This window comes from Anguilla rostrata, chromosome 13, assembly GCF_018555375.3.
Source record: "Anguilla rostrata isolate EN2019 chromosome 13, ASM1855537v3, whole genome shotgun sequence".
NCBI lineage: Eukaryota > Metazoa > Chordata > Actinopteri > Anguilliformes > Anguillidae > Anguilla > Anguilla rostrata.
The window spans coordinates 42,059,310-42,085,601 of NC_057945.1; the positions used below are offsets into that span (position 1 = coordinate 42,059,310).

Here is a 26,292-nt window from a genome sequence, read left to right on the forward strand (position 1 = left end):
ACACGAGTCAACAATGCAGTGCTTTGAACATGGGCTCATGTTTAATTTTATTAAGTGGACAAACTGTGAAATAAAATAGTAGAGAAAGTGTTTGTATGGAGACTCACAAACCAGTACTCCTGTTCAGTGAACGTCTGACACAACCTCTGCTCCAGACAATTCAAAACAAATACAATTTCCAAACTCCTTCCAGCAAACAAACAATAATCTCAGTTCCCAACAATTCACAATTATTCCCGGTACAATTGCAACAGCTGGTCTGGTTCAGCTCATTTTTCCACAGCCACAGATAGACACCAGAACAGCTGATTTAGTAAAGCAAGCCATACCTTTGTGCTTGAGAGAGAAGCCATCAATGGAGGATCCTCCAGTTGTAAGGGAGAACATAATCCAATTATACTTAAGAATGAAGGCAAACTTAAGGTAAAGCAAAGCAAAATGGAGCATGAAGCTGATGAAAACCTGTTGGCACTAGTGTCTGCCAAACTACTTTTTCTGACTGTGGTGCTCAGTAAGGCGCCATCTTGAGAAAACAGCAGGTGCCTAATTGATCTTTCAAAATTAAAGTTCCAACAAAAATAAAAGTCCTCCAAATATAAATGTGCTTTCAAAACCATATAGTCATTATCCATTACTAATAAGCACAAAATAAATTTGATACAGTATTTTTCTCCTAACTTAAATATGGTTCATAGTGTTGTTGTTGTTGATGATGAGGATGATGATGATATAGAGTCTACCTGTTTAAGGTCCCCCAGTGCTCTGTATCTCCCCCAGGATGAGCGACATAGTTCAGGAGGTAAGAGCGGTTGTCTGGCAGTCGGAGGGTTGCCGGTTCGATCCTCCACCCTGGGCGTGTTGAAGTGTCCCTGAGCAAGACACCTAACCCCTAATTGCTCCCAACGAGCTGATTGGTACCTTGCATGGCAGCCTTTCACCGTTGGTGTGTGAGTGTTTGTGAGTGTTTGTGAATGGGTGAATAAAAGGCATCAATTGAAAAGTGCTATATAAAATGCAGTCCATGATGAAGCATACCTGTAATTTCACACAGGACTTTTCTCGTTACAGTCACACACAGATGCTCATATCCAGAACGATGTGGAGTTTCTAATGGAGGTTTCCACTGTGGTGCTCTGCCCTCAAGTGCTGTAAGGGACCGTGGTTGTCTGACACCTCGTCTAAATTAGTTTATGACTGCAGAGAAGACCGCTGGAGTTCCTGTATTCCTGTAATTAGGCCATAGATACCCGTTAGGACATCAGCATAGGGTTAATTTTCTGAAATGAAAATAAGCTTTATTAGCAGCATTGCAGAAAAATTTTTGGCACATGACGTATCTGTTAGCACCCCAGAGTAGCGTAGCATTGGTCTATGATTCGGTCTGTGACCGCAAGATGCTTTCTGCTGATATTGGGGTATGGGAAGATGATATGAACTTAATGGAATGTAAGTCTACTACTTTCATTACAGCTGGGCGCAGTGACAGGCAGGCCGTGTGATAGGCAGGCCCCAGGAGTGGATGGCGGTGTGACAGGCAGGCCCCAGGAGTGGATGGCGGTGTGATAGGCAGGCCCCAGGAGTGGATGGCGGTGTGATAGGAAGGCCCCAGGAGTGGATGGTGGTGTGATAGGCAGGCCCCAGGAGTGGATGGTGGTGTGATAGGCAGGCCCCAGGAGTGGATGGCGGTGTGATAGGAAGGCCCCAAGAGTGGATGGCGGTGTGATAGGCAGGCCCCAGGAGTGGATGGCGGTGTGACAGGCAGGCCCTAGGAGTGGATGGCGGTGTGACAGGCAGGCCCCAGGAGTGGATGGTGGTGTGACAGGCAGGCCCCAGGAGTGGATGGCGGTGTGACAGGCAGGCCCCAGGAGTGGATGGCGGTGTGACAGGCAGGCCCCAGGAGTGGATGGCGGTGTGATTGACACGGGCAGAAGCAGGAGGCCTGTCAGATTGAGCTGTCAGTTGGAGGCTCGGTGTTTGCGCGCACTATGTGCCTGGGAGAGAGGTTAGGGTTTCAGTCCTAAAAAAGGAAGGCGACCAAAACAAACAGACAGTCTGATTTGAGCCTGCTTCCCTATACTGCTTGGCTGGTGTTGGGGTGAGGTATTGCAGTTTGTTATCTCTGCCAGGTGAAGCCTGGAGGGGATTATGCGTTTGGTTGTATGTGTTTGTGCATGTGTATGTGTGTGTGTGTGTGTTTGTGCGTGTGTGTGTATGTTTGTGCATGTGTGTGTTTGTGCGTGTGTGTGTGTGTGTTTGTGCATGTGTGTGTGTGTGTGTTTGTGCGTGTGTGTGTGTGTTTGTGTGTGTGTGTGTTTGTGCGTGCGTGTGTTTGTGTCTCTGTTTGCAGCTAATCTCGCATACTACTGGGCCGATCAGCCTAATATTTGTTGTGCATGCTGGCAGCAGGCCAAGGATCTGAATTCTCAAATATTTTGCAAATCGGTCAATGACAAGTATTTCATTTCAATTAATTTCCATCATTGTTGTCCATTGAAATAGATTGAGTGCTAACTCCTAACCGGCCGCTAGGGGCCGCAAGTGATCAACAACTGCTTCCATTTGGAATGCCTGGCGGAGACCTGCACTCTACTGAGTGCACTCTTCTAGTTCATGTTCGTGACCCACCCCCCCCCCCCTCCAAATTTACCACTGGGTCCGTTTCCTGCTTTCTGATTGGCTCACAGTCAGGCGATACTTCACTATCACATTTAGGGAAGTTAATTTGGTTCCCATTGCCATGCATTAAAAACAATCACAGTACACAATATTAAATATTAAAAATGTAAAATATAAAAGTACCACATTCATAGAAAAACTTTAATTTAAGAGAGAGAGAAGGAGAGAAAGAGAGAGAGGGGGGGAGAGAGAAGGAGAGAAAGAGAGCAGCTGATGTGGGGTGGAGGTGTGTAGGAGGAGGTGTGCTCCTTCATTAGGCTCTTAAAGAAGGAGATCACTCTGGTCCATATGCTTGTATAAACCCCTCCTCTAACAGAGGCCAGTACATGCAAGTCAGTAAGTGTTGAAATTTGGTTCACTACGTTACAGTACAGCTGATGACCTGAGTGTGTGTGTTGTGTGTGAATGTGTGTGCGTGTATATATGCATGTGTGTGTGTGTGTTGATGCTCTGCGTGAAGACAAAAACTAACTCTCAATGTCTGATGTGGACATTGCTGTGATCAGTCCACAGCTCTAATGTGGAGAGTTTAACAACATTCAGGGCCCTGATTCATGAAGCAGGACCACTAAGTTAGCTGGATAACTGCATTGTTAAATATCCCCCTGGTGAGGAACACTGAGTTAGCTGGATAACAGCATTGTTAAATATCCCCCTGGTGAGGAACACTGAGTTAGCTGGATAACAGCATTGTTAAATATCCCCCTGGTGAGGAACACTGAGTTAGCTGGATAACTGCATTGTTAAATATCCCCCTGGTGAGGAACACTGAGTTAGCTGGATAACTGCATTGTTAAATATCCCCCTGGTGAGGAACACTGAGTTAGCTGGATAACTGCATTGTTAAATATCCCCCTGGTGAGGAACACTGAGTTAGCTGGATAACTGCATTGTTAAATATCCCCCTGGTGAGGAACACTGAGTTAGCTGGATAACGGCATTGTTAATATCCCTGGTGAGGAACACTGAGTTAGCTGGATAACGGCATTGTTAAATATCCCCCTGGTGAGGAACACTGAGTTAGCTGGATAACTGCATTGTTAAATATCCCCCTGGTGAGGAACACTGAGTTAGCTGGATAACGGCATTGTTAAATATCCCCCTGGTGAGGACCACTGAGTTAGCTGGATAACTGCATTGTTAAATATCCCCCTGGTGAGGACCACTGAGTTAGCTGGATAACGGCATTGTTAAATATCCCCCCTGGTGAGGAACACTGAGTTAGCTGGATAATGGCATTGTTAAATATCCCCCCTGGTGAGGATAGTTCAGTAACTGTTTCATCAGCCTAGTGTTTGTGAATCTGTGTTTGTTTCATGAGCCTGGAATGGGTAGTCCAATAATTGATTGATGAGCCTATTGTGAGATTTCTGTTGTTTTCAATGGGGGAGCTGTGTGTAAATGTTTCGGTAATCATTCAATGGGCTTGTTGGTGGGTCAGGGATTGTTTGACAGGTCTTGTGTGGGTGCTTCATGGATTGACTGATAGGACTTGGATTGCTATGCAACAGCAACTGAAGGACAGTGATAACTGTGTGGATATAGCCAGGTAAAGAGCGATATGATAAGAGCGTCTGCCAAATGCCTGTAATGATATAATACAGTATTAAAAGCACTGATTTCACACTAAAGGGACCCTTTGCATACTATCCCACAGGGCCTCAGTCCTGCAGCAGCATCTTTGCTGCAGTCAATATTAGGATATTTCAGATATTCCACCGTAAGACTTTGATTGGGCTTTTAGAGGCTACCAGATATTACCAATGAGAAAATCACAGCATTGATCATAGAGAAGACACATATAAAAATAAAAAACAAGTGGAAAAAGTCTGTGCAGTGTATGTTTATGCCCTTGTTCAGTCAGGGGGGTGGCGGTTGGTAGAGTGTTTATAGGTCAGCCTTGTTTCCATGATCATCTGAATTTATTTACTAGATGTCCTCACATGTTGTGTTCCCTACTGAACGGGTGAAGTGTGGTCAAAATATTGGTTGAGTCCTTCTGGAAAGGGAGACATGAGATGGTGTGGGAGCTGCTTATTTAAACCAGACTCTTGAGTTGAATTTCTCCCGTATGATCTGAGTCACATTAGGAAAACACACAGGGTAGAATGACATAATAGAACTGAGAGGTCGCCCATGTGGTGTGATGGCCTTTCCCATAATCCACACTGGCTCCTTCACCCAAAACCACAGCATCTCTCAGTGGGTTCAATAAGAAATATGAGACGAGCCGTACCTCCCCGAGCTACCGAGATGCCCCCCCCCCAGAGCTCCCGGGATGCCCCCCCCCCCCCCTTTATGAGAAGCAATGTAAAGAATATGTACCAGCAATTGAAGTATTAGAAAATTAACAACAAAAAATGTACAATTATTTCAAATCCTGAACACATGGTATACGTCTAAATGACTTCAGTCAAAATGGTAAATGGTAAATGGTAAATGGAATTGGATTCCTTTTTCATATGCCTAATATTCTAAATAAACATAGCCCTTATAATTATTCATATAATATCAGCACAGTCTTTTATGTCAGTTTTTGTGAGTACTATGTGCCCAGTATGTACAGCAGCCATCATGAATAATTAAGAACCCTCAGCTCCCTTAATGATGCTTACTAAAAGCAGATGTCACCACTAATATTCTGCCAAAATCAAAGCACAAAACAATACAAAACAATCATAACCAGCACTTATCCTCAAGAACAGATTATTTTCTCCAGAGTGAAGCCCATATTGTACCAATTACTACTAAAACATGGAGCCAGTATGGCAAGGGAACTTAAATACAGAGAGTGCTGAAGCTGAGTGTGGTAAACGTATTGTTCCTGCTGAAGCTGAGTGTGGTAAACGCATAACTCTGCTGAAGCTGAGTGTGATAAACGCATTGTCCCTGCTGAAGCTGAGTGTGGTAAACGCATAACTCTGCTGAAGCTGAGTGTGATAAATGCATAACTCTGCTGAAGCTGAGTGTGATAAATGCGTAACTCTGCTGAAGCTGAGTGTGATGAATGCATAACTCTGCTGAAGCTGAGTGTGATGAATGCATAACTCTGCTGAAGCTGAGTGTAATAAACACATGGCTCCTGCTGAAGCTGAGTTTGATAAACGCATAACTCTGCTGAAGCCGAATGTGATGAACGCATAACTCTGCTGAAGCTAAGTGTGATAAACGCCGTGCTCCTGCTGAAGCTGAGTGTGGTAAACGCATGGCTCTGCTGAAGCTGAGTGTAATAAACGCATTTTTCCTGCTGAAGCTGAGTGTGGTTAACGCATAATTCTGCTGAAGCTGAGTGTGATAAACGCAGTGCTCCTGCTGAAGCTGAGTGTGGTGACCGCATGGCTGAAGCTGAGTGTGATAAACGCAGTGCTCCTGCTGAAGCTGAGTGCGATAAACGCATTGTCCCTGCTGAAGCTGAGTGTGATAAACGCATAACTCTGCTGAAGCTGAGTATGGTAAACGCATAACTCTGCTGAAGCACTGACAGGCTGTACTTGCTGCGATCTCGGACAGGTAAAGAGACTTTGCGGCTGTGGCAGCTGAGCAGACAGGGCCCCCCTGTTGAGAGGCACTATGGACAGTGAACAGGGCACCCTGGCCTCCAGCTCCACCACCACCCCCATCAGCAGCAGCAGTACCTCGAACAACAGCACCACCAGCAGCACCAGCACCAGCACCAGCAACACTAGCAGCTCTGCAAGGCCGTCTGTACCCCAGATTTCCGTCTACAGTGGGATCCCCGACAGACAGACCGTCCAGGTACTGCACACACAAACAGACACGCTCTCTAAAATACACATCTTCCTAACTGCCAAACACTGTAGTATACAGACCCAAACACACATAAATATCATGCTGGTTTTTCTAAAACGGTGTGGAACAGAGTATTCTCAAAAGTAATGAATAAAATCTGTGGATCATGGCACACGCCAGTATTGTGCACTGATGTAATAGACCGGCATAGTTCAGTGCTGATCTGAGGAGTACTGGTTCCACCTGCTGGCCATATTTGACATTGCACATCTATAAGATTGCACAACATGGCTACATTGGTTTGATCTCACTTAAGATTCTCATCTGATTGGTGTAAATACCACATATGACAGCTCTTGGCCAATCATTGAGCAGTCCACAATATGAGAATATGGTACTCTGTACCATCTGTCTTTACCATTAGTAATGATAACATAATAAAAACTATATTACTGTTTCATTTCTGACTACTGTATAACTAAAGGATACACAGCTTTGTAATTACTCAGTTTTGATAACAGGTCCAGCGCATAGCCCAGACCAGCCTCTTAACAGAACCAGCGCACAGCACTGACCCAGCGCACAGCCCAGCGCACAGCACTGACCCAGCGCACAGCCCAGCGCACAGCACTGACCCAGCGCACAGCCCAGCACACAGCCCAGACCCAGCGCACAGCCCAGCGCACAGCACTGACCCAGCGCACAGCCCAGCGCACAGCACTGACCCAGCGCACAGCCCAGCGCACAGCACTGACCCAGCGCACAGCCCAGCGCACAGCACTGACCCAGCGCACAGCCCAGTGCACAGCCCAGACCCAGCGCACAGCACTGACCCAGCGCACAGCCCAGCGCACAGCACTGACCCAGCACACAGCCCAGCGCACAGCACTGACCCAGCGCACAGCCCAGCGCACAGCACTGACCCAGCGCACAGCCCAGCGCACAGCACTGACCCAGCGCACAGCCCAGCGCACAGCACTGACCCAGCGCACAGCCCAGCACACAGCACTGACCCAGCGCACAGCCCAGCACACAGCCCAGACCCAGCGCACAGCCCAGCGCACAGCACTGACCCAGTGCACAGTCCAGCGCACGTATGACCGCCACAGCCCACGCAGCACTGCCGCCACACCCAGCGCACAGCACTGACCCAGCGCACGTCAGGTACAGCACTGACCAGGCACAGCCAGCGCACAGCACTGACCAGCGCACAGCCAGCACACAGCACTGACCCAGCGCACAGCCCAGCGCACAGCATGACAGCGCACAGCCAGCGCACAGTACTGACCCAGCACACAGCCACGCACAGCACTGACCAGCGCACAGCCCAGCGCACAGCACTGACCATGCAAGCCAGCACACAGCCAACCAGCGCACAGCCAGCGCACAGCACTGACCCAGCGCACAGCCCAGTGCACAGCACTGACCCAGCGCACAGCCCAGCGCACAGCACTGACCCAGCGCACAGCCCAGCACACAGCACTGACCCAGCGCACAGCCCAGCACACAGCACTGACCCAGCGCACAGCCCAGACCAGCCTGTTAACAGAACCAGCGCAGAGCTGTACCAGTCAGATTATTTTAACTGAAGTAACATTGACAGGCAATGGAGCTAAAAACCGTTTAATTGGTCAAACAATTCAGTTCATGTTTCTGGCTTGGGTTGCAAATATTTTAGAACCATCTTTGTCTAGTGGCTTAGAAAACCACTGTGTGTTACAGTTGTGCAATACAAAATCTGAAATTAACAAGATATATATGAATTCTATGTGGAAAAAGTCTTAGGTTTTGTACTACTGACACCCTGTGGCAGACCGCAGAAGTGCAATTGCGCTGGCAGTGACCCAATGCAGTTCTCAAGCTCTGTCACTCTCCATGGCATGCACAGCTATGTGTTACACAAGGTGGCTTAAGAGGATTAATAATCCTTCAAAACATGAAAAGCACCTAATTAAGGAAAATGATCAGCTTGTTAAAATTCACGGATTGCAGTTGTAGTTGGAACGACAACCAGCATAGCCAGGAGTCCGAGGATGGACCACTGTCCTCCATCTTATCATTTCGTAGCCACCTTAATGCAATCAAAAGAATTCCTCCCAATAACGAACCAGTATGCAATAGCCAGTAAGGCGCATGCTGGTGCTGGCTGAACCTCAGTGTGCCCGCCCCAGGGTGGAGTGGGGTGGTGTCTGTGCTCAGGGGGGAGTGGGGGGGGGGGTGTCTGCACTCAGTGGGAACCTGTGTTCTGAGAGTCACTGATGACTGCAAATTGAGATTGCCATGGCACCCTAGCCTAGCTGACTCTTAGCCCGCTGGGCTAGTCAGATTCTGTCCTGACTCTTGTGGAACCAGACCAGGGAGGGGCTACTGGTCCCTCCTTTTCCTGCCAGCTTATTTAGGCTTTTTTTCCAAAGATGTATTTTCTGGTGTTTGGCTGTGATTGGACCTGAGGCGTTCCCTTGGTAGCACATCCTGTCCAATCAGACTTCAATTCTGCTGATCCACTAGGAAAGAGGGAACACACAAATAAATCCAGACAGTGACCACTTAGCAAATGACACTTTTTCTTAATAGATACTCTCCCTCCCCCTCCCCCCCTCCTCCCCTCCCCTCTCCCCTCCACTCCCCCCTCCCCCGCCACTCCCCACCCCCTCCCCCTCTCCCCCCTCACAGGTGATCCAGCAGGCCCTGCACAGGCAGCCCAGCACGGCTGCGCAGTATCTGCAGCAGATGTACGCAGCGCAGCAGCAGCACCTCATGCTGCATACCGCAGCCCTGCAGCAGCAGCAGCTCAACAGCGCGCAGCTACAGAGCCTGGCTGCCGTGCAGCAGGTGAGTGCAGACACGCGCAGATGCACGCAGACACAAGCAGACGCATGCAGACACAGACACACGCAGACGCACACAGACACACGCAGACGCACGCAAACACACAGACACACGCAGATGCACGCAGACACACACAGACATGTGCAAACCCACGCAGACACACACAGACACACGCAGACGCACACAGACGCACTCAGACACACGCAGACGCACACAGACGCATGCACACACGCGCAGACATGCGCAGACCCATGCAGACACACGCAGACGCACACAGACACACGCAGATGCACTCAGACACACGCAGACGCACACAGACGCACTCAGACACACGCAGACGCACACAGACGCATGCACACACGCGCAGACATGCGCAGACCCATGCAGACACACAGACACATACAGACGCACGCACAGATGCATACAGACACACGCACACACACGGAGACCCTACAAAATTAGCACAGAGCTCTCAATACAGCACATCAGCAGAATTCAACATTCGTGTCAATGCATTCTGGGACACAATCATATAACATCCACTGGTTATGTTCCCAGGGCACCTTTCCATTTTTTCACCCATTCCACACCTTGCTCTTCCCATTCCCTCCTTCACTGAGCAGGAGCCCAGTTCCACATCAGGTTATTTGTTCAGGGGTTAAATCCATGCACATTATAGGTGTGCAATACTAATATAATGTCATGGAATGTCTTCATGTGTTTTATGATTGATTAATTGGATTATCTGTTAGAATTTCTCTGATTTTAAGCCCCCCCCAATTACCATGACCTTTGTTTCACAGGCCAGCATTGCTGCTGGGAGACAAGGATCAAATCAAAATGGAACATCTTCCCCGCAGACAGGATCTTCCCAAACCACGGTGAGAACGAGTTGCATACATGGCCCGGTTGTATAACTCCCTGCCGGTTCTACCAGCTGACCTGGTCTGACCAGAGGCCCTAATTATGGTGTTAAAAGAAACTCCTGCCGCCATGTAACGCACCACAAGCTGCTTTCTCTGTGACCACTGAGGAGAGGCCATTTGGAATGATATATGTGTGAGGGGGAAGCCATTTTTAATGTGAGTGTCCTCTGCTTAGTGATGATGATGATGATTACGTCATATGTATAAAAAACAACCTCCAGGAGGGAACCTTTTGAGTGAAATGTCAAAAGGGTAGGTACTCGAGACCCAGCACTATGCCACTTCCTCTCTGTTATAAGCACATAGATGAATTAAACGCCTGTTTCACACCATTCTGAGGTTGATTTTTCTTGTTTTTTTAGTTTGCTATTTTGTTATGTTTTCTAAGCTCTTGTGGGTCTTGTGAGGTTTTACTGGTTTTCTTGAAGGCCATTGATTTTTTATTGCAGAACAAGGTGATATCCCTCTCCTCTCTTGGACTTCTCCCCAGATAAACCTGGCCACACCCCCAGCAGCAGCTCAGCTAATCAGCAGGGCGCAGAGTGTCAGCTCCGCCCCCACCGGGATCTCGCAGCCAGCTGTGTTGCTAGGCAACCCCTCTAGCCCCACCCTCACTGCCAGCCAGGCACAGATGTACCTCCGAGCTCAGATGGTAAGCAAAAGCAAGTCTGTGTGCACACATCACTCTTTAGAGCTCAGATTGTAAGCATTAGCATGTCTATGTGCACACATCACTCTTTAGAGCTCACATTGTAAGCATTAGCAAGTCTGTGTGCACATATCACTCTTTAGAGCTCACATTGTAAGCATTAGCATGTCTGTGTGCACACATCACTCTTTAGAGCTCACATTGTATGCATTAGCATGTCTGTGTGCACACATCACTCTTTAGAGCTCAGATTGTAAGCATTAGCATGTCTGTGTGCACATCAGTCATCATTAGATCTGTCTCTCCCTCACACAGACACACAACAAGCATATTCGTCTTCAAAAGGTGTGGTTTGTGTTGTGTAGTCCGTGTCTCTTACTGTACTGTAATACAGGCAGTATTCATGTTAGTTGGCAGCTAGCAGGGCTGTAACTGCAGTTTAATATGTCTGCAGTTATGAATTAAATGCTCTCTGAATGCATAAAGAAAGGTCTTCCCTTCACAATTCTTAAGCAATTAGAAACTCTGACAGAAAGTATAAACCCATATTCAGGTTTGATAAATGAGGTCATGAATCCTTAATTTGCATTTCTGTCATCAGTGACGCTGTAGGCTGACGGATCTTTTATACCCTGCTCTACAGGATCACGAGAGCAATGTCTTACTGCATTTCACTTCCGTGCGTTTATATCTGTTAGATTAAATGGTTTAAACGTTCCAGGCATTTAGCAGATGCACTTATCCAGAACGACTTACACTAACCCATTTACACCTGTTAGATTCTATGGTTTTGTATCATCACACTGAAATTCAGAGTAAATGTCTGCATTTATGTGTGCCAATGTGTGCAGATACAGAATACAGTGTAATACTATCTAGCTAAGATTTTTGTATTCCATTCTAACTGCATCTTATGTTGAATCATGTGCAAATGTGTATGGTGTGTTTTATCACTACATAGAGAAAATGATACAGAATTAAACCCATCTAACATGTCCGTATCTATCTATCTATCTATCTATCTATCTATCTATCTATCTATCTATCTATCTATCTTTCTATCTTTCTATCTATCGTTCTATCTATCTATCAATCCTAGTTTGTTTATTGTTTCTTTATTGCTATATTGTAATATTGCTATAATACTGCATTGCTATGTTGCTATAGTTCTATATTGTTATATTGCAAAATCCATTGACTTTGTTTTACTGATGGAGCCAACAGCTCAGCTCACATTGCATGTTGCAAGCAGATCTCTGGTGGGTCACTGGGGATCAGACCCATGTAGAGACCGGAGGGGCCTTAGGAACAGGGAGGGGCTTTAGGAACAGGGAGGGGCTTTAGGAACAGGGAGGGGCTTTAAGAACAGGGAGGGGCTTTAGGAACAGGGAGGGGCTTTAGGAACAGGGAGGGGTTTTAGGAACAGGGAGCGGTTTTAGGAACAGTGAGGGCAGGGAGGGCTTTAGGAACAGGGAGGGGTTTTAGGAACAGGGAGGGGCTTTAAGAACAAGGAGGGGCTTTAGGAACAGGGAGGGGTTTTAGGAACAGGGAGGGGCTTTAGGAACAGGGAGGGACTTTAAGAACAGGGAGGGGCTTTAAGAATGTGGGGGGGCTGGGATTCACAACAAATTATCACTGCACTACAGTACGTGTCAACACCGCATCAGCAGACCGCTTTAGCGTACCCTATCATAACATAACATAACAGACCATTCAGCCCAACAATGCTCAATTCCATTTTCCTACCACTAAAGTGTACCTAGTGCTCTGATTACCTACACACTAGATAATATCTAACACCATATCAAGCCTGATCCTGAAAACCCCCAGAGTTTCTGCCTGTACTGTGTGACCTGGCAGGCTATTCCACACAGGTGTGGAGGAATGTAGATTAAGTGGCTGTGTTAATTGTGCTGGATTGTGTTGCACATGTGCAGACTGAACGCTGGTGTTTTTAATGTGTGGTTTTCCAGGCACAGCAAAGTAACCTTGTGCAAGTAGCTAGGAGCCTAGGGCGTGCTGTTCCTTTATCCCCCCAGCTCATCTTTACCCCTACTGCCACTGTCACCACCGTGCCACCCGAGCCCACAGCCCCACCTGCTGGACAACAGCCTGCCACTGCACAGGTAAGGCACACACGCACTCAAACACATACACACACACACACAGTCTCATTCACAAACACACACACGCACACCCTTCACCTTTGACACTTTAAATGTTGAACATTCCCATTTTACATGTTTAGCTTTAATATAAATTCAAGTGGCTTTATTGAGTGAATCCGGAAAGCACTCACTTCTGCATCCCTGCAGGTGCAGAACTTGGCCATTCGAGGCCAGCAGGGGGCAACACTGCCAGCCTCCCCGTCCCAAGCCCAGCTGCAGGGCCTGAGCCTCAAACAGCCCACTTCCTTGCTAAAGGGTGCGGCTCAGGGGGTCCAGGGGCCCGTGTCGAAGGGGGTCCCGCCCGAGATCACCCCAGAGGGGGGGAAGAAGGGGGAAGGAGCTGCTGGAGCGGAGCCTCGTGTGGTTAACATGAGCCGCAGCACCACCATCAGCAGCCACCCACTCATTGCTCCAGGTAAGCGCTTTCATCTCCACCTGCACCCCCAACACCCTCACATAAGCCCCTCCACCTGGACCCCCAACACCCTCACATAAGCCCCTCCACCTGCACCCCCAACACCCTCACATAAGCCCCTCCACCTGCACCGCAACACCCTCACATAAGCCCCTTCACCTGCACCCCAACACCCCACATAAGCCCCTCCACCTGCACCCCAACACCCTCACATAAGCCCCTCCACCTGCACCCCCAACACCCTCACATAAGCCCCTCCACCTGCACCCCCAACACCCTCACATAAGCCCCTCCACCTGCACCCCCAACACCCTCACATAAGCCCCTCACCTGCACCCCCAACACCCTCACATAAGCCCCCACCTGCCCCCAACACCCTCACATAAGCCCCTTCACCTGCACCCCAACACCCTCACATAAGCCCCCACGCCCCAACACCCTCACATAAGCCCTTCACCTGCACCCCACACCCTCACATAAGCCCCTCCACCTGCACCTCCAACACCCTCACATAAGCCCCTCCACCTGCACCCCCAACACCCTTACATAAGCCCCTCCACCTGCACCTCCAACACCCTCACATAAGCCCCTCCACCTGCACCCCCAACACCCTCACATAAGCCCGTCCACCTGCACACTCACATAAGCCCCGCCTTCTGCACGCTCACATAAGCCCCGCCTCCTGCATGCTCACATAAGCCCCGCCTCCTGCACACTCACATAAGCCCCCCTTCTGCCCTCCATAGCCCGCCTCCTGCAACACATAAGCCCCACCTCCTTACCACTCATGCTCCTGCAAGCGCTCACTCCCGCCCTCTAGCCCCCCACCTACACACTCACATAAGCCCCTCCTCCTGCACCCTCACATAAGCCCCACACCGAATGGGAATTTGCCTGGGGGGTGAGCTCCCTGGGGGTGGGGGGGCAGTGTTTCCTGTGGGTGAGTCACACACATCAACTCAGACACGCAGCAGCATCTGTGTGACCATCTGAATACGGTTCTGAGAGTGATTATGAGTGTTTGTGCAATTGTTTGTGTGTGTGTGTGTGTGTGTGTGTGTGTGTGTATGCGTGTGTGTGTGTGTACATGTGTGTGTGTGTGTGTGTGTGTGTGTGTGTACCTGCTCACACACAGCTTTGTTTTGTTTAGGTTTCTAATGAAAGGGTCCAGGGTTAGGGGGAAGGTTGACCTCTGACACTAGAGAAAATGACTGATGGGATTACCACGCAGCAGGCAGGCTGTATAAAACCATGCCCACATCTCAGAATGAGCCACACCCACATCTCAGCATGAGCCACACCCACATCTCAGCATGAGCCACACCCACATCTCAGCATGAGCCACACCCACATCTCAGCATGAGCCACACCCACATCACAGCATGAGCCACACCCACATCTCAGCATGAGCCACACCCACATCACAGCATGAGCCACACTCACATCTCAGCATGAGCCACACCCACATCTCAGCATGAGCCACACCCACATCACAGCATGAGCCACACTCACATCTCAGCATGAGCCACACCCACATCTCAGCATGAGCCACACCCACATCACAGCATGAGCCACACCCACATCTCAGAATGAGCCACACCCACATCTCAGCATGAGCCACACCCACATCACAGCATGAGCCACACCCACATCTCAGCATGAGCCACACCCACATCACAGCATGAGCCACACTCACATCTCAGCATGAGCCACACCCACATCTCAGAATGAGGTATGATCTGGCAGAATGTGCTGGTCTGTGCTTCAGAAACATTCAGAAATTGACTAAAGGCACTTCTTTGCTGCAGTTTGAGTGGAGCATCTTTAGATAGAAATATGGTTTCATTCATCCTGTACTGCAGAAGCTTCCTCCCACACCATTCCATCAGCTCTGCAGTGTGGGAACGCACAAACGCCTCTGAAATCTATTATATAACCACACTCACATTTCAGAACATACAGCATGAGAGAGAGAGAGAGAAAGAAAGGGGGGGACAGACAGAGAGCAGGAAAGAGAAATAGAGATTGAGAGCAGGAGAGAGAGAGAGTAGGGATTGAATTTCATTCGGATCAGCAGGCCTAAGAGCTCAGAGCAGCTGTTTAAGGTTTGAAGTCATTGTGGTTCTAGACTTTTCATCGCCTGCTTCCGGGGTCCCGGTCCCTGACCGACCCAAGCTCTCTAACTACCCTGCACGGCTGCCAGTTTTGGAATAGAACCAGATTTAATGCTGACCACTTCTACACACTGTGAACCTCTTTAAACCGCTGGATTTTAAGAGGAGGTGATCTGGCATCACTTGAGCTAAGGGGAACAGTTCCCTGCTTTTACATCCTTCATCTCAGGCCTCTGGTCATTAATTAATTTGCCCAACTTATAAATGCGGGACACACGGCAGCGTTGTGTTCACCTGAGGGACAGGAAATGGAGACAGAGTTCTCTACATGTAGCCAGCTCCTGGGTGTTTGGGAAGTTTCGGGGCTTTCCAGGGCTCAGTGACTCCCCCTGCTGGCCATGCGTTGGCGGGGAGACGAGGGCGTGGGAGTCATCTTACGCAAGACTGTCTCAGCACTGGGAATTTTAAAATCCGTGCTCTTTTTCCAATATCTCCGTCTCCCAGCTAGGATCTGCTTTTGTGCTCAGTGCTCAGTGCTATTTATCTGCAGTTTTCACATGACCCAACACCTCCCTTTGAGTGCTGACCTGCACCTGCTCCCACTGGCACTGAAATCAGAGAACACTGGAATAGTTTCAAAGATCATTGAAGACATTTGCTTTTTATGAACGCATATCATTTTGAGAGAAGTTTACATTTATCCCTTCTTTATAGAGAAGCATATTTATGGTTGGGTACTGAAGCCTGGTACCACTATGGCACCAGTTCCCATAAGACCAGTACACACTGGGCCAAATCGCAGCGTTAATTTTATTGTTTTTTGCTCTTTATTTTAAACAAGGTATCCGTTCAGGCACCCATATCTTATTAGAAGTATCATTTTAGCACTGGTATCAGATAAATATAAAGGATACCCATCAGATAAAGCTAAAGGATACCCATCGGCTAAATCTAAAGGATAGCCATCCCTACGCATGTTAATGGAGGCCATAGCTGTACAGCAGTGAGATGGGCGAAAGCAGGCACAGCAAATATGTGACTTTTTCTGAGCAGACTGAAACTGCAGAACCACGCGCTCCAGAGCGGAACAGGCTGGGTCCCCTAACAGAACAGGCTGGGTCCCCTAACAGAACAGGCTGGGTCCCTTAACAGAACAGGCTGGGTCCCCTAACAGAACAGGCTGGGTCCCATAACGGAACAGGCTGGGTCCCATAACAGAACAGGCTGGGTCCCCTAACAGAACAGGCTGTGTATTTTCAGGCGAGGATTGGACCTTTCTGTGGATGGCATGGGCCACTCTGTGCACACAGGTACTGTGTGAGACAGTAAGCTGTTCGAACCCGTGTCCTGTCCGCCGCGTGGTTCTGATCTGTGAGCGTGTGTGTGTGTGTTTCAGTGTACGCTCAGATCCAGCGTGTGTGTGTGTTTCAGTGTACGCTCAGATCCAGCGTGTGTGTGTGTTTCAGTGTACGCTCAGATCCAGCGTGTGTGTGTTTCAGCCTATGCTCAGATCCAGTGCGTGTGTGTGTGTTTCAGCATATGCTCAGATCCAGTGCGTGTGTGTGTGTTTCAGCATATGCTCAGATCCAGTGCGTGTGTGTGTGTTTCAGCATATGCTCAGATCCAGCTCCACCAAAACAAGCAGCAGGGCTTTGTGATCCAGCAGCACAACCCCCCCCGGACCCAGACCCAGCTCCTGCATACCACCATTCCGCCACCCATTCCGGTGCTCCCCAAACCAGCTCCCTCTCAGCAGGCCACCATCTTCCACTCCACCGTCAGCCCCCTGGCGCTAGGGCACCACGCCCAGGCCCCTCCCACCCTGAGCCAGAACAAAGTTCAGCCGGTCCAGCTCACCGCCATCAACCTGCAGATCCAGCCCACCCCCACGGCAGTAAGTACCCCGCTAACCCTCCCCCCCACTACAGTAAACCCCCCCCCCCCCCCCCCCTGCCACCACTACAGCAGTGGGGTTTGCAGCATGAATGCAGCTGTGATTTGACATTCAAATTTGGGGTGAGAAATGGCTACACACTGCCCCACTTTGGGTGCATTTTTAGATTAAAAATTATATGCAATATCAAATATCTTACCAATACAACTTCTGAAATATAATATAAACCTTTGAGTGTTTCATTCAGGGTTCCTGTCTCATTTCTGTCTCTGTTCTCTTGTTCACACCCAGGCCGCCCGATTGGTCCAGGACAGTGTCAGTAAGGACAGTAAACCCGCCCCCCAGGTGGTGAAGGAGTGCCCGCCCACCCCCATCTCCCCACAGCCCACATCTGTACCCCCCCAGAGGGCTAACACAGATCAGCAGGAAACAGACACCAGTAATCCCCCCCCACAAGGTAAAGCTTCTTACCAACATCATGCCATGGGGAGGGGGGGTATCTACATCATATTTTTGAATCATGCAAACCACATGATTCAAAAAGGTCACTAAACTTAAGTTTTCATTAAACAGAGTTTTGATTAATACATCTACAGAAGTATTTATTTGGCCGATGTTCCTATCCAGAGAAACTTAAACTGCCATAATTGCAGGACACACACAGTATAATTCATGTCATGAACAGCAATATGTCCTCCTGGGTGGAATATCAAGCCAATAAAAAAAGACAAATCAATGACATGCTACGTAATGCTACATGATGCTACATTACATAATGCTACATGATGCTACATGATGCCACATAATGCACATAATGATGTGTGATGCATGACCATAGTGTAGCCTTGAGAGGAAGGGCACCACCTGCCTCATCATACAAGAGCAATTCCTCTGATCTAATAAGTGACATGAAGTGTAGTTTTCTGATGCAATAACTGCATGGGTCTGCAGCGCAATAACTGCATGGGTCTGCAGCGCAATAACTGCATGGGTCTACAGCGCAATAACTGCATGGGTCTGCAGCGCAATAACTGCATGGGTCTACAGCGCAATAACTGCATGGGTCTACAGCGCAATAACTGCATGGGTCTGCAGTGCAATAACTGCATGGGTCTCAGGCAATAACTTCATGGCTCTGCAGCGCAATAACTGCATGGGTCTGCAGTGCAATAACTGCATGGGTCTGCAGTGCAATAACTGCATGGGTCTACAGCTCAATAACTGCATGGCTCTACAGCGCAATGACTGCATGGCTCTACAGCGCAATAACTGCATGGCTCTACAGCGCAATAACTGCATGGCTCTACAGCGCAATAACTGCATGGGTCTGCAGCGCAATAACTGCATGGGTCTGCAGCGCAATAACTGCATGGGTCTGCAGCGCAATAACTGCATGGGTCTACAGCGCAATAACTGCATGGGTCTACAGCGCAATAACTGCATGGGTCTGCAGCGCAATAACTGCATGGGTCTGCAGTGCAATAACTGCATGGCTCTGCAGCGCAATAACTGCATGGGTCTGCAGCGCAATAACTGCATGGGTCTGCAGTGCAATAACTGCATGGGTCTACAGCTCAATAACTGCACGGGTCTGCAGCGCAATAACTGCATGGCTCTACAGCGCAATAACTGCGTGGGTCTGCAGCGCAATAACTGCATGGGTCTACAGCGCAATAACTGCAAAGTTCAGTAGGTGGACTCAGTGACAGGAAGTGGACTAAGTGACAGGAAGTGGAGGCTAGTGCTACTCACCTCAGAGGCCACGGTACAGGTCTGGGCTCTCCGGATACTGTGGAATGGAGGATGTTTCAGTATGAGACAAGCCTACCATGCAGTTGGGATTTCCCAACTGTGGATAAGAGGGGGAAAAGGCAGCATTTTAAAGAGCAAAGGCTTGTGGGTACAAAATGACAAACAACATGAAAGCCTCCATGCAACAAGAGCTAAGACACAAGCAGTCCCGTCCCTACAGAAATTAAAATGGCTATTCACAAAAGGAGCTGTACCGTGAGAGAGCTCCCCCCAGTTTGGGTTACCATGAGAGAGCTCCCCCCAGTTTGGGTTAGAGCAGTGGATCAGGGTGCAAAGGAAGCCCAGCCCGCCCCCACCCCACCCCACTGAAAAGTTGACCTTGGCCTCTATTGCTGCTCCCTGGGCAGGTCATGTGTCATGAGCTGAATCTACACAGGACCCTGCAGCTCAGAAGCCCAGTCTATGACATCACCACCATCTGCAGTCTGCCCAGCTGGGCTGCTGTCCTCTTCCACTCTTCTCCCCCCCGCCCCCCGCCCCCCCCCCCCCCCAGATTGGAGTTTGAAAACCAGCAAAAAAGAAAAAAACAAGAAAAGTTTCTACCATATGATACAATGTAAGCCTATGCGTACAGAAATGCGGAACTCTACGTATTCGTTTGAATAAACGTGCTTTGATGTCCATAATAATTACATCCGAGAGGAAATATCCATAGAAGGAGCTATGTTGACCGAAACGCACTTCAACCCACACAGCTCAAAAGTGAAAACAAAAAAATATGTGGGCTGAAACGGAAGAACATCCACTGAAACACTTCGTCGCGCGTTCGCCTTCCCCAATGCGTTTCACATGAGCGGGGATGTGCCGTCGTGCTGGCCAATCGTAATAGCAACGAGCCACAAACTATCTGTCACCATTGGCTAGAAGAGCAGGCGCAAAGAGCCAATAGCCGCGGACGCGTTGTTTCTTGTTCAGAGGTCTTGTACAAAGACGCCTGGAGCCAGTGAGTCCCAGTGGCTTCTGCACGGGAATCGGTTTGTCCGACGCGGCGCGAGGCGAGGCAGCACAAAAGCGGCCAAGTTTCTGTTGTTGTGGTAGGTTCGAAGGATCAGATGCACGGTTTGGCAAAGTTACCAGTCGATTACCAGACTAGATAAATGAATAGTTTATATGGAATTAGTGTTGGATTGTTTTGAAGCTACTGACAAAAAGGAACAAAGGCATTTTCTATGCTAGGTGCTGCCTGCAGACTACAATTGGTTGTTAGCCACGAGCTTTGCATGTACATAAAGCGCTTGGGATTCTCGCTTCAACGATCGGATTTTCATACATGCTCGCTCGTCCGGACGTAACGCTTGACAATTTGTTTTGTTATTGTTCCGTTAAAAAATGTATTGGTTTGCATACAAGCGTTAGTGAAAAAGATTAAAGCATTTATCAGAACAAAATACTTTTTTATTCATAGTAAAATAACCAAGTTGACTTTGCTACGTGTCTGTAGGTAGATAGCTACCCGGTTACTCTAATGTTGTATGTTCGCTAGCTGGCTAACCTGAATGAGTTGATTTTGCAGTTTGTGATGAGCCTAGTGATTCTGCGATGGGACCCGTTTTGAAACTAGTATCGGTGACGCGTATGTGCCTTTGTTTACGGATCACTCGCGTACTCAGGGACTTAACACTGTAATCCAAAAAAGTAAACAAATGTCAGGACCACGTGGACTTCATTTTCTGTTTCGCACATGTACTCAGAACAAGCTTTTCAACTTTTAAAACAAATACAGTAACATTAAATGACTCACGTGTTGCTTTGGCTACAGGAAGGTATCTGAGAGACCGACTGGACCGAAGTAGCCCACAAATGAACGCTAATTGTGTTTAGTTACATTAATAGAATTTGTCATTAATTTGCGCCAAATGCTCAGTTGCCATATCACGAGGGCATTGCATGGTAAGTTTATTTTCTTGTTTGTGTGTCGCGGGCAGGTACAGGTGTTGCTGAGAGGAACGGTTCCGGGCCAGTTTTGGGCTTCCCTCCAGCCATGACCTCAGGAAACGAAAACGACGCCCCGACTGTGACTGGCAGCACACCGCAGAACGGGGAGAGCAAACCGCCGCAAGCCATCGTGAAACCGCAGGTCCTCACGCACGTCATTGAGGGATTCGTCATCCAGGAGGGAGCAGAGCCCTTCCCAGTGCGTCCCCCCCCCCACCCTTAACACATACAGACACGCACACAGACATTCAGACACACACGTGCGCAAACACATACAGACACGCACACAGACATTCAGACACACACATGCGCAAGCACATACAGATACACACATTTAGACACGCATGTACAAACACATACAGACACTTGCGCTCACACACAGATGCATGCACACAGACACACACGCACACCACTCAGAGAGCTGCAGGGACCCCTCAGGGAAGAGGCAGGGAGTAAACAGCCCAGGCCCCCGCGGCTCCTCTGGCGCCCTGTTAGACAGTCAGGCGGACTTTCACACCCAGGAGGTAAGAGGCTGTACTGCGGGAGCACTATGTGCACTCCAGGGCGTGATCCTCTGTGTGCAGCAGACACAGAGTTGTGTGGAGTCTTAATTCATGCACCCGCTGGACTCATTTCTGTAAGCTTGGTGCATTTGGAGGGATGAAGCTGCAGGTGGTATTTACTTGCCTGGTTGAGGCTCTCTTACAGATGGGTTTAAGGTACAAGCAGTTTCTGTGCTAGCAGGCTGCAGGTGTAGCTGTGCTAGCAGGCTGTATGTGAATCTGCGCTAGCAGGCTGTATGTGTATTTGCACTAGCAGGCTGCAGGTGTATCTTTGCTAGCAGGCTGCAGGTGTATCTGTGCTAGGAGGCTGCAGGTGTAACTGCGCTAGCTGTGCTAGCATGCTGTATGTGAATCTGCGCTAGCAGGCTGTATGTGTATTTGCACTAGCAGGCTGCAGGTGTATCTTTGCTAGCAGGCTGCAGGTGTATCTGCGCTAGCAGGCTGTATGTGAATCTGCGCTAGCAGGCTGCAGGTGTAACTGCGCTAGCTGTGCTAGCAGGCTGTATGTGAATCTGTGCTAGCAGGCTGTAGGTGTATCTGTGCTAGCAGGCTGTATGTGTATTTGCACTAGCAGGCTGCAGGTGTATCTTTGCTAGCAGGCTGCAGGTGTATCTGCGCTAGCAGGCTGCAGGTGTATCTTTGCTAGCAGGCTGTATGTGTATTTGCGCTAGGAGGCTGCAGGTGTAACTGCGCTAGCTGTGCTAGCAGGCTGCAGGTGTATCTGCGCTAGCAGGCTGTATGTGTATTTGCGCTAGCAGGCTGCATGTTTCTCAGCTGCTGTGCTTCGCCTGGGGTAACTAAGCCACAGGCCCTAAGGGAAACAGCAGAGCTCCATGTTCATTGCGCTCAAACACTGGCCATAAATCATTCATATGTGCAGCAGGGAGTCTGGCCATCTGAATGAATAAGTAATGAGCCTCTGGTCCTGGATGCTCCTGAAAGTGGAAATGAGCTGTAATGAGTGGAGCATGGTGTGTTGGTCAGCTCAGTGTCCAGTGCGTGAAAGCTGGTGACATTTCGCTGAGCACTTTCTAGTGTAGACTCATTGTGCTCACTGACCCACTCCTGTGGCCCGAGGACCAATGAGGATATGGCTGACAGCTTTACTTAATAGTTGTGAAATGTGATTACTTTATGTAACATTTCCCCTTTTTCAAGAATTTCACAGAAATGCAGCGACATGTTCCACAGGCAGTGTCTGGAGAAACTCCACACTGCTCCCTTGTGCTCATGTCTGTGCCCTCAGTGGACTCCAAGCTACTGAATTGGAATGATATCTAAAACATATTTAAATGAAGGCAGAAACATAAACATAAGTGCTCACAGTAAATCTCTGGCCCAAAGCAGCCAGCTCCTGGGTGGTCTGATTCATAGATTAATTCATTTACACAGTATCCTCCACAGGGACAGTGACGGGAGATTCCAGTATAGATTGGATCTATAAATGATCTTTCCCAGTTTCTCTCCTGTCTGAAATGCATAGGTGTAACAGGCCTTATTCCCTGCACTGCAGAATCCTTTGTCATTTCAGGGAGGTTAACTGTTGACCAAGAACCAAAGTGCTAAATCCTGAAAGCATACAGACTGTACCCAGAACCAGCCTTAAGAAGAGAAACAAAAAACAATAATATCATTACATTACAGGCATTTAGCAGACGCTCTTATCCAGAGCGACTTACACAACTTTTTTACATAGCATTTTACATTGCATCCATTTATACAGCTGGATATATACTGAAGCAATGCAGGTTAAGTACCTTGCTCAAGGGTACAACGGCAGTGTCCTTACCCGGGAATCGAACCTGCGACCTTTCGGTTACAAGTCTAGTTCCTTACCCACTGTGCTACACTCCGGCCTATATCACAACCTGAACTGGTGGAAAATGTGTGGAGACTGTACTTACCACCTCCAGACTGTCTATGATATTTTAAATATTTAAAATAACTCTAGAATGTAAGGTTTATGAACAAACTTTTGTGTGGTTGCTGCAGTAGTTGTTCAGCTGTTACCTGAAGAAGTGTTAATTTAGTTGCCAAGCTTTAGCATGGGTATGTAAATCAGGCAAAGGATTATTAGTAGTAGTAGTAGTACATATTGCATTATTGAAGTGCTGTTATTACATCATTATCGACATTCTTCATCATACTCTTCTGTAATAATAACAACAAGTACTCACTTTGTGGTATATAGGGCTATAGGCTATAAAGTGTAGTCTCGACTGTGCATTCTGAAACATTAGACCGATATAGATTGGAAGGTGTATTTTTTTAATGGCTGCTAGGTCATCTGGTTGTTTCACCAAACATGCAACTGCAATATGCTGAAAATAAGGAGGATCAAAATAGCAGAATTATTAGTCAGAAGGAATATTGCCTCACATGAACTTTAATTTAAAAATATACTGAAAGTAACCACTAGAGGGAGTTAGCTGTCTACTAATCATAGACTGTAGAAAAAAACAGCTACAAACAGGTAGAACATACACTAGAGGCCTGCAGGATGAAATGGCTAAAAATGGTTAAATATGCAACTAAAGAAGAGTTTTTATCAGGTGAATATCTCATTTAGTACATCACATATAGCAAAGCATTTAAAACGCTAATATTCTCAAATTTAATAAACACCACACCCCTAACCACAAAAATGACTGTGGGAATAACCAAAAAACTTTTTGGAAATCTTTTCCCAAAAACTAGTTCAGAAATTTAGGCAGAAAGAAAATAAGAATAATAAGCGTGCAAGAGAACAGGCAGTGGGTTGCTGAAGCAACCACACAAATTAGTGAAAGTATATGGAATAATGAGGTCTTTTGGGTGGTAGTGTAATGGGTAGGGAACTGGGCCTGTAAATCCAAGACTTCAGGTTTGATTCCTGCATAGGACAGTGCTGTTGTACCCTTAAGCAGAGTGAGAGCAGTAAATCCCCACTGTGTGACTCTGTTAGCTGTGTGTCTGTGAGCTGTGTGAGCTGTGTACTGTGGGTGAGAGCGCCGCTCAGTGGCAGGATGCTGTCTCTGCAGGTTGAGCGCGTGCCACTGCTGGTGGACGGCCTGAAGAAAGCCGCACAGCAACAGCCCTCTGACCCAGAGAAAACCCCGCAGAGCAACCCCCCCCACGCCCCCGACTCCGACATGGAAGACCTGTCCCAGCAGGGTAAGTATTGAGCTCAGTCCCGCTGACACCAGCACCAATGTCGTATAAAGTCCTCTATCGGCACTGTCCGATGTATCGTGACTGGATTTGTCCGAGCGAAAGCTGCAGATCGGGGTTTCATTTTTAGACACTGACAGGTGGGCCACATTAAACATCCATTTCACTCCCACATCCTGCCTACAGTAAGGCCCATAATGCATCAGTAAGCTGGCCCACACTGGGCTTTGAGGCTGTGTCTGACGTATGGAGACAGATCTCAGATGACATCACTTCCTTTCAGAACTGAGACCGCAGGAAGCAGAAGAGCCCAAACTGCAGTGTGAGTTCTGTGGCTGGGTGGACTTTGCTTACAACTTCAAAGGCACAAAGAGATTCTGCTCCACAGTCTGTGCAAAAAGGTTAGTGGCTGGGTAATTTAAACCAAAAAAAAAAAAAACATTTTCAGTCTGCTCTGAACTGTTCAATTTTTACTCAAATTCCGTTCTAAAGGAAGAATTAGAATTGGTGATGGTCTCTGTCTCATATGATGAGCCATGCTAGCTCTGCTGTACAAAGCTGTAGAAGGGTGATGGTCAGGACTGTGGCCTGGAATGAGAAATCCCCAGGATGAGTTATTTCAACACCTGACCCGTGTTGTACAGGTACAACGTGGGCTGCTCGAAGCGGATTGGACTTTTCCACCCAGACAGAAGTAAAAGCAGCAGCCGCTGGCGACGGAGAGCTCGCAACGGCACCCGCCACAACCCAGAGGCCAAAAAGCAGGTAAGGCACTGTCTACATTTTACTGCTATTTAGCCAAAGCAAAAGCAAAGTGAAACTTTCTTCTACAGAGCAGCTATTTCTGTGTTATTTGTCACAAGTTTAGTTCTCGTTTGTATATATTTATATTTTGGGAATTTATCAGACACCCTTTCAGTGACTTTCACAGTTTACAGTATTTTACATACAATCAATTTATGCAGGTGTAAAAGTGAGGGGGGTACGGGGGTCTGACCTGCCCTGTGGTTTGTTTCAGAAGCGAGCTGCTCCTCAGCAGTCGATAGGGGGGTCTGTGTCATCCCCACTCCCGTCCCATCCCAGTCAGGGGGAGTCCAGCCCGTGCTCCGACATCTCCAGCTTCGAGGGTCCCCCCTCCCCTCTGTCTGGGGCCAGCTCGGGCCCCCCGGCCCCCCAGGGCCAGCGTGGAGCCGACCAGGAAGGGACCCCTGCCAGAGAGCCTCCCATCTTCAACCAGCACTTCCTGCCCAGCGACCCCACCCAGTGGAGCGTGGAGGAAGTGCAGCGGTTCATCCGCTCGTTGCCAGGTAAGAGGATTAGGGGCTGAGAGTCACACACTGCTGTCCCAGGGCCAGGTAAGAGGATTAGGGGCTGAGAGTCACACACTGCTGTCCCAGGCCCAAGGTTCGAA

The 26,292-nt window shown here is 48.4% G+C and overlaps 1 protein-coding gene and 1 long non-coding RNA gene across 5 annotated transcripts in view; one reads left to right on the top strand and one right to left on the bottom strand.

Moving 5' to 3' along the window:
* Positions 1 to 26,292, top strand: part of phc2b (polyhomeotic homolog 2b (Drosophila)) — a 40,715-nt gene that overhangs the window by 10,460 nt on the left and 3,963 nt on the right. The window contains exons 2-14 of one of the 2 annotated variants that reach the window (XM_064305205.1): positions 6,187 to 6,432; positions 9,100 to 9,258; positions 10,059 to 10,136; positions 10,672 to 10,833; positions 12,804 to 12,956; positions 13,146 to 13,413; positions 17,138 to 17,421; positions 17,713 to 17,878; positions 21,159 to 21,367; positions 24,752 to 24,884; positions 25,165 to 25,282; positions 25,526 to 25,646; positions 25,900 to 26,188. In XM_064305205.1, the coding sequence (XP_064161275.1) occupies positions 6,247 to 6,432; positions 9,100 to 9,258; positions 10,059 to 10,136; positions 10,672 to 10,833; positions 12,804 to 12,956; positions 13,146 to 13,413; positions 17,138 to 17,421; positions 17,713 to 17,878; positions 21,159 to 21,367; positions 24,752 to 24,884; positions 25,165 to 25,282; positions 25,526 to 25,646; positions 25,900 to 26,188 (2,326 nt within the window). In that variant the 5' untranslated portion in view covers positions 6,187 to 6,246. The remainder of the gene's footprint in view (positions 1 to 6,186; positions 6,433 to 9,099; positions 9,259 to 10,058; positions 10,137 to 10,671; positions 10,834 to 12,803; positions 12,957 to 13,145; positions 13,414 to 17,137; positions 17,422 to 17,712; positions 17,879 to 21,158; positions 21,368 to 24,751; positions 24,885 to 25,164; positions 25,283 to 25,525; positions 25,647 to 25,899; positions 26,189 to 26,292) is intronic. The other variant, XM_064305206.1, reaches the window with a different exon arrangement.
* Positions 23 to 25,997, bottom strand: LOC135237786 (uncharacterized). 3 transcript variants are annotated; one of them, XR_010324914.1, is made up of 3 exons: positions 25,879 to 25,997; positions 19,174 to 19,270; positions 23 to 1,991 (listed from the first exon to the last, which is right to left on the bottom strand). It is a non-coding gene; the product is annotated as an uncharacterized LOC135237786 (long non-coding RNA). The 3 variants fall into 3 exon arrangements; XR_010324913.1 differs by lacking the exon at positions 25,879 to 25,997 and having other exon boundaries at positions 19,174 to 19,574; XR_010324915.1 differs by lacking the exons at positions 19,174 to 19,270; positions 25,879 to 25,997 and adding an exon at positions 6,312 to 6,439.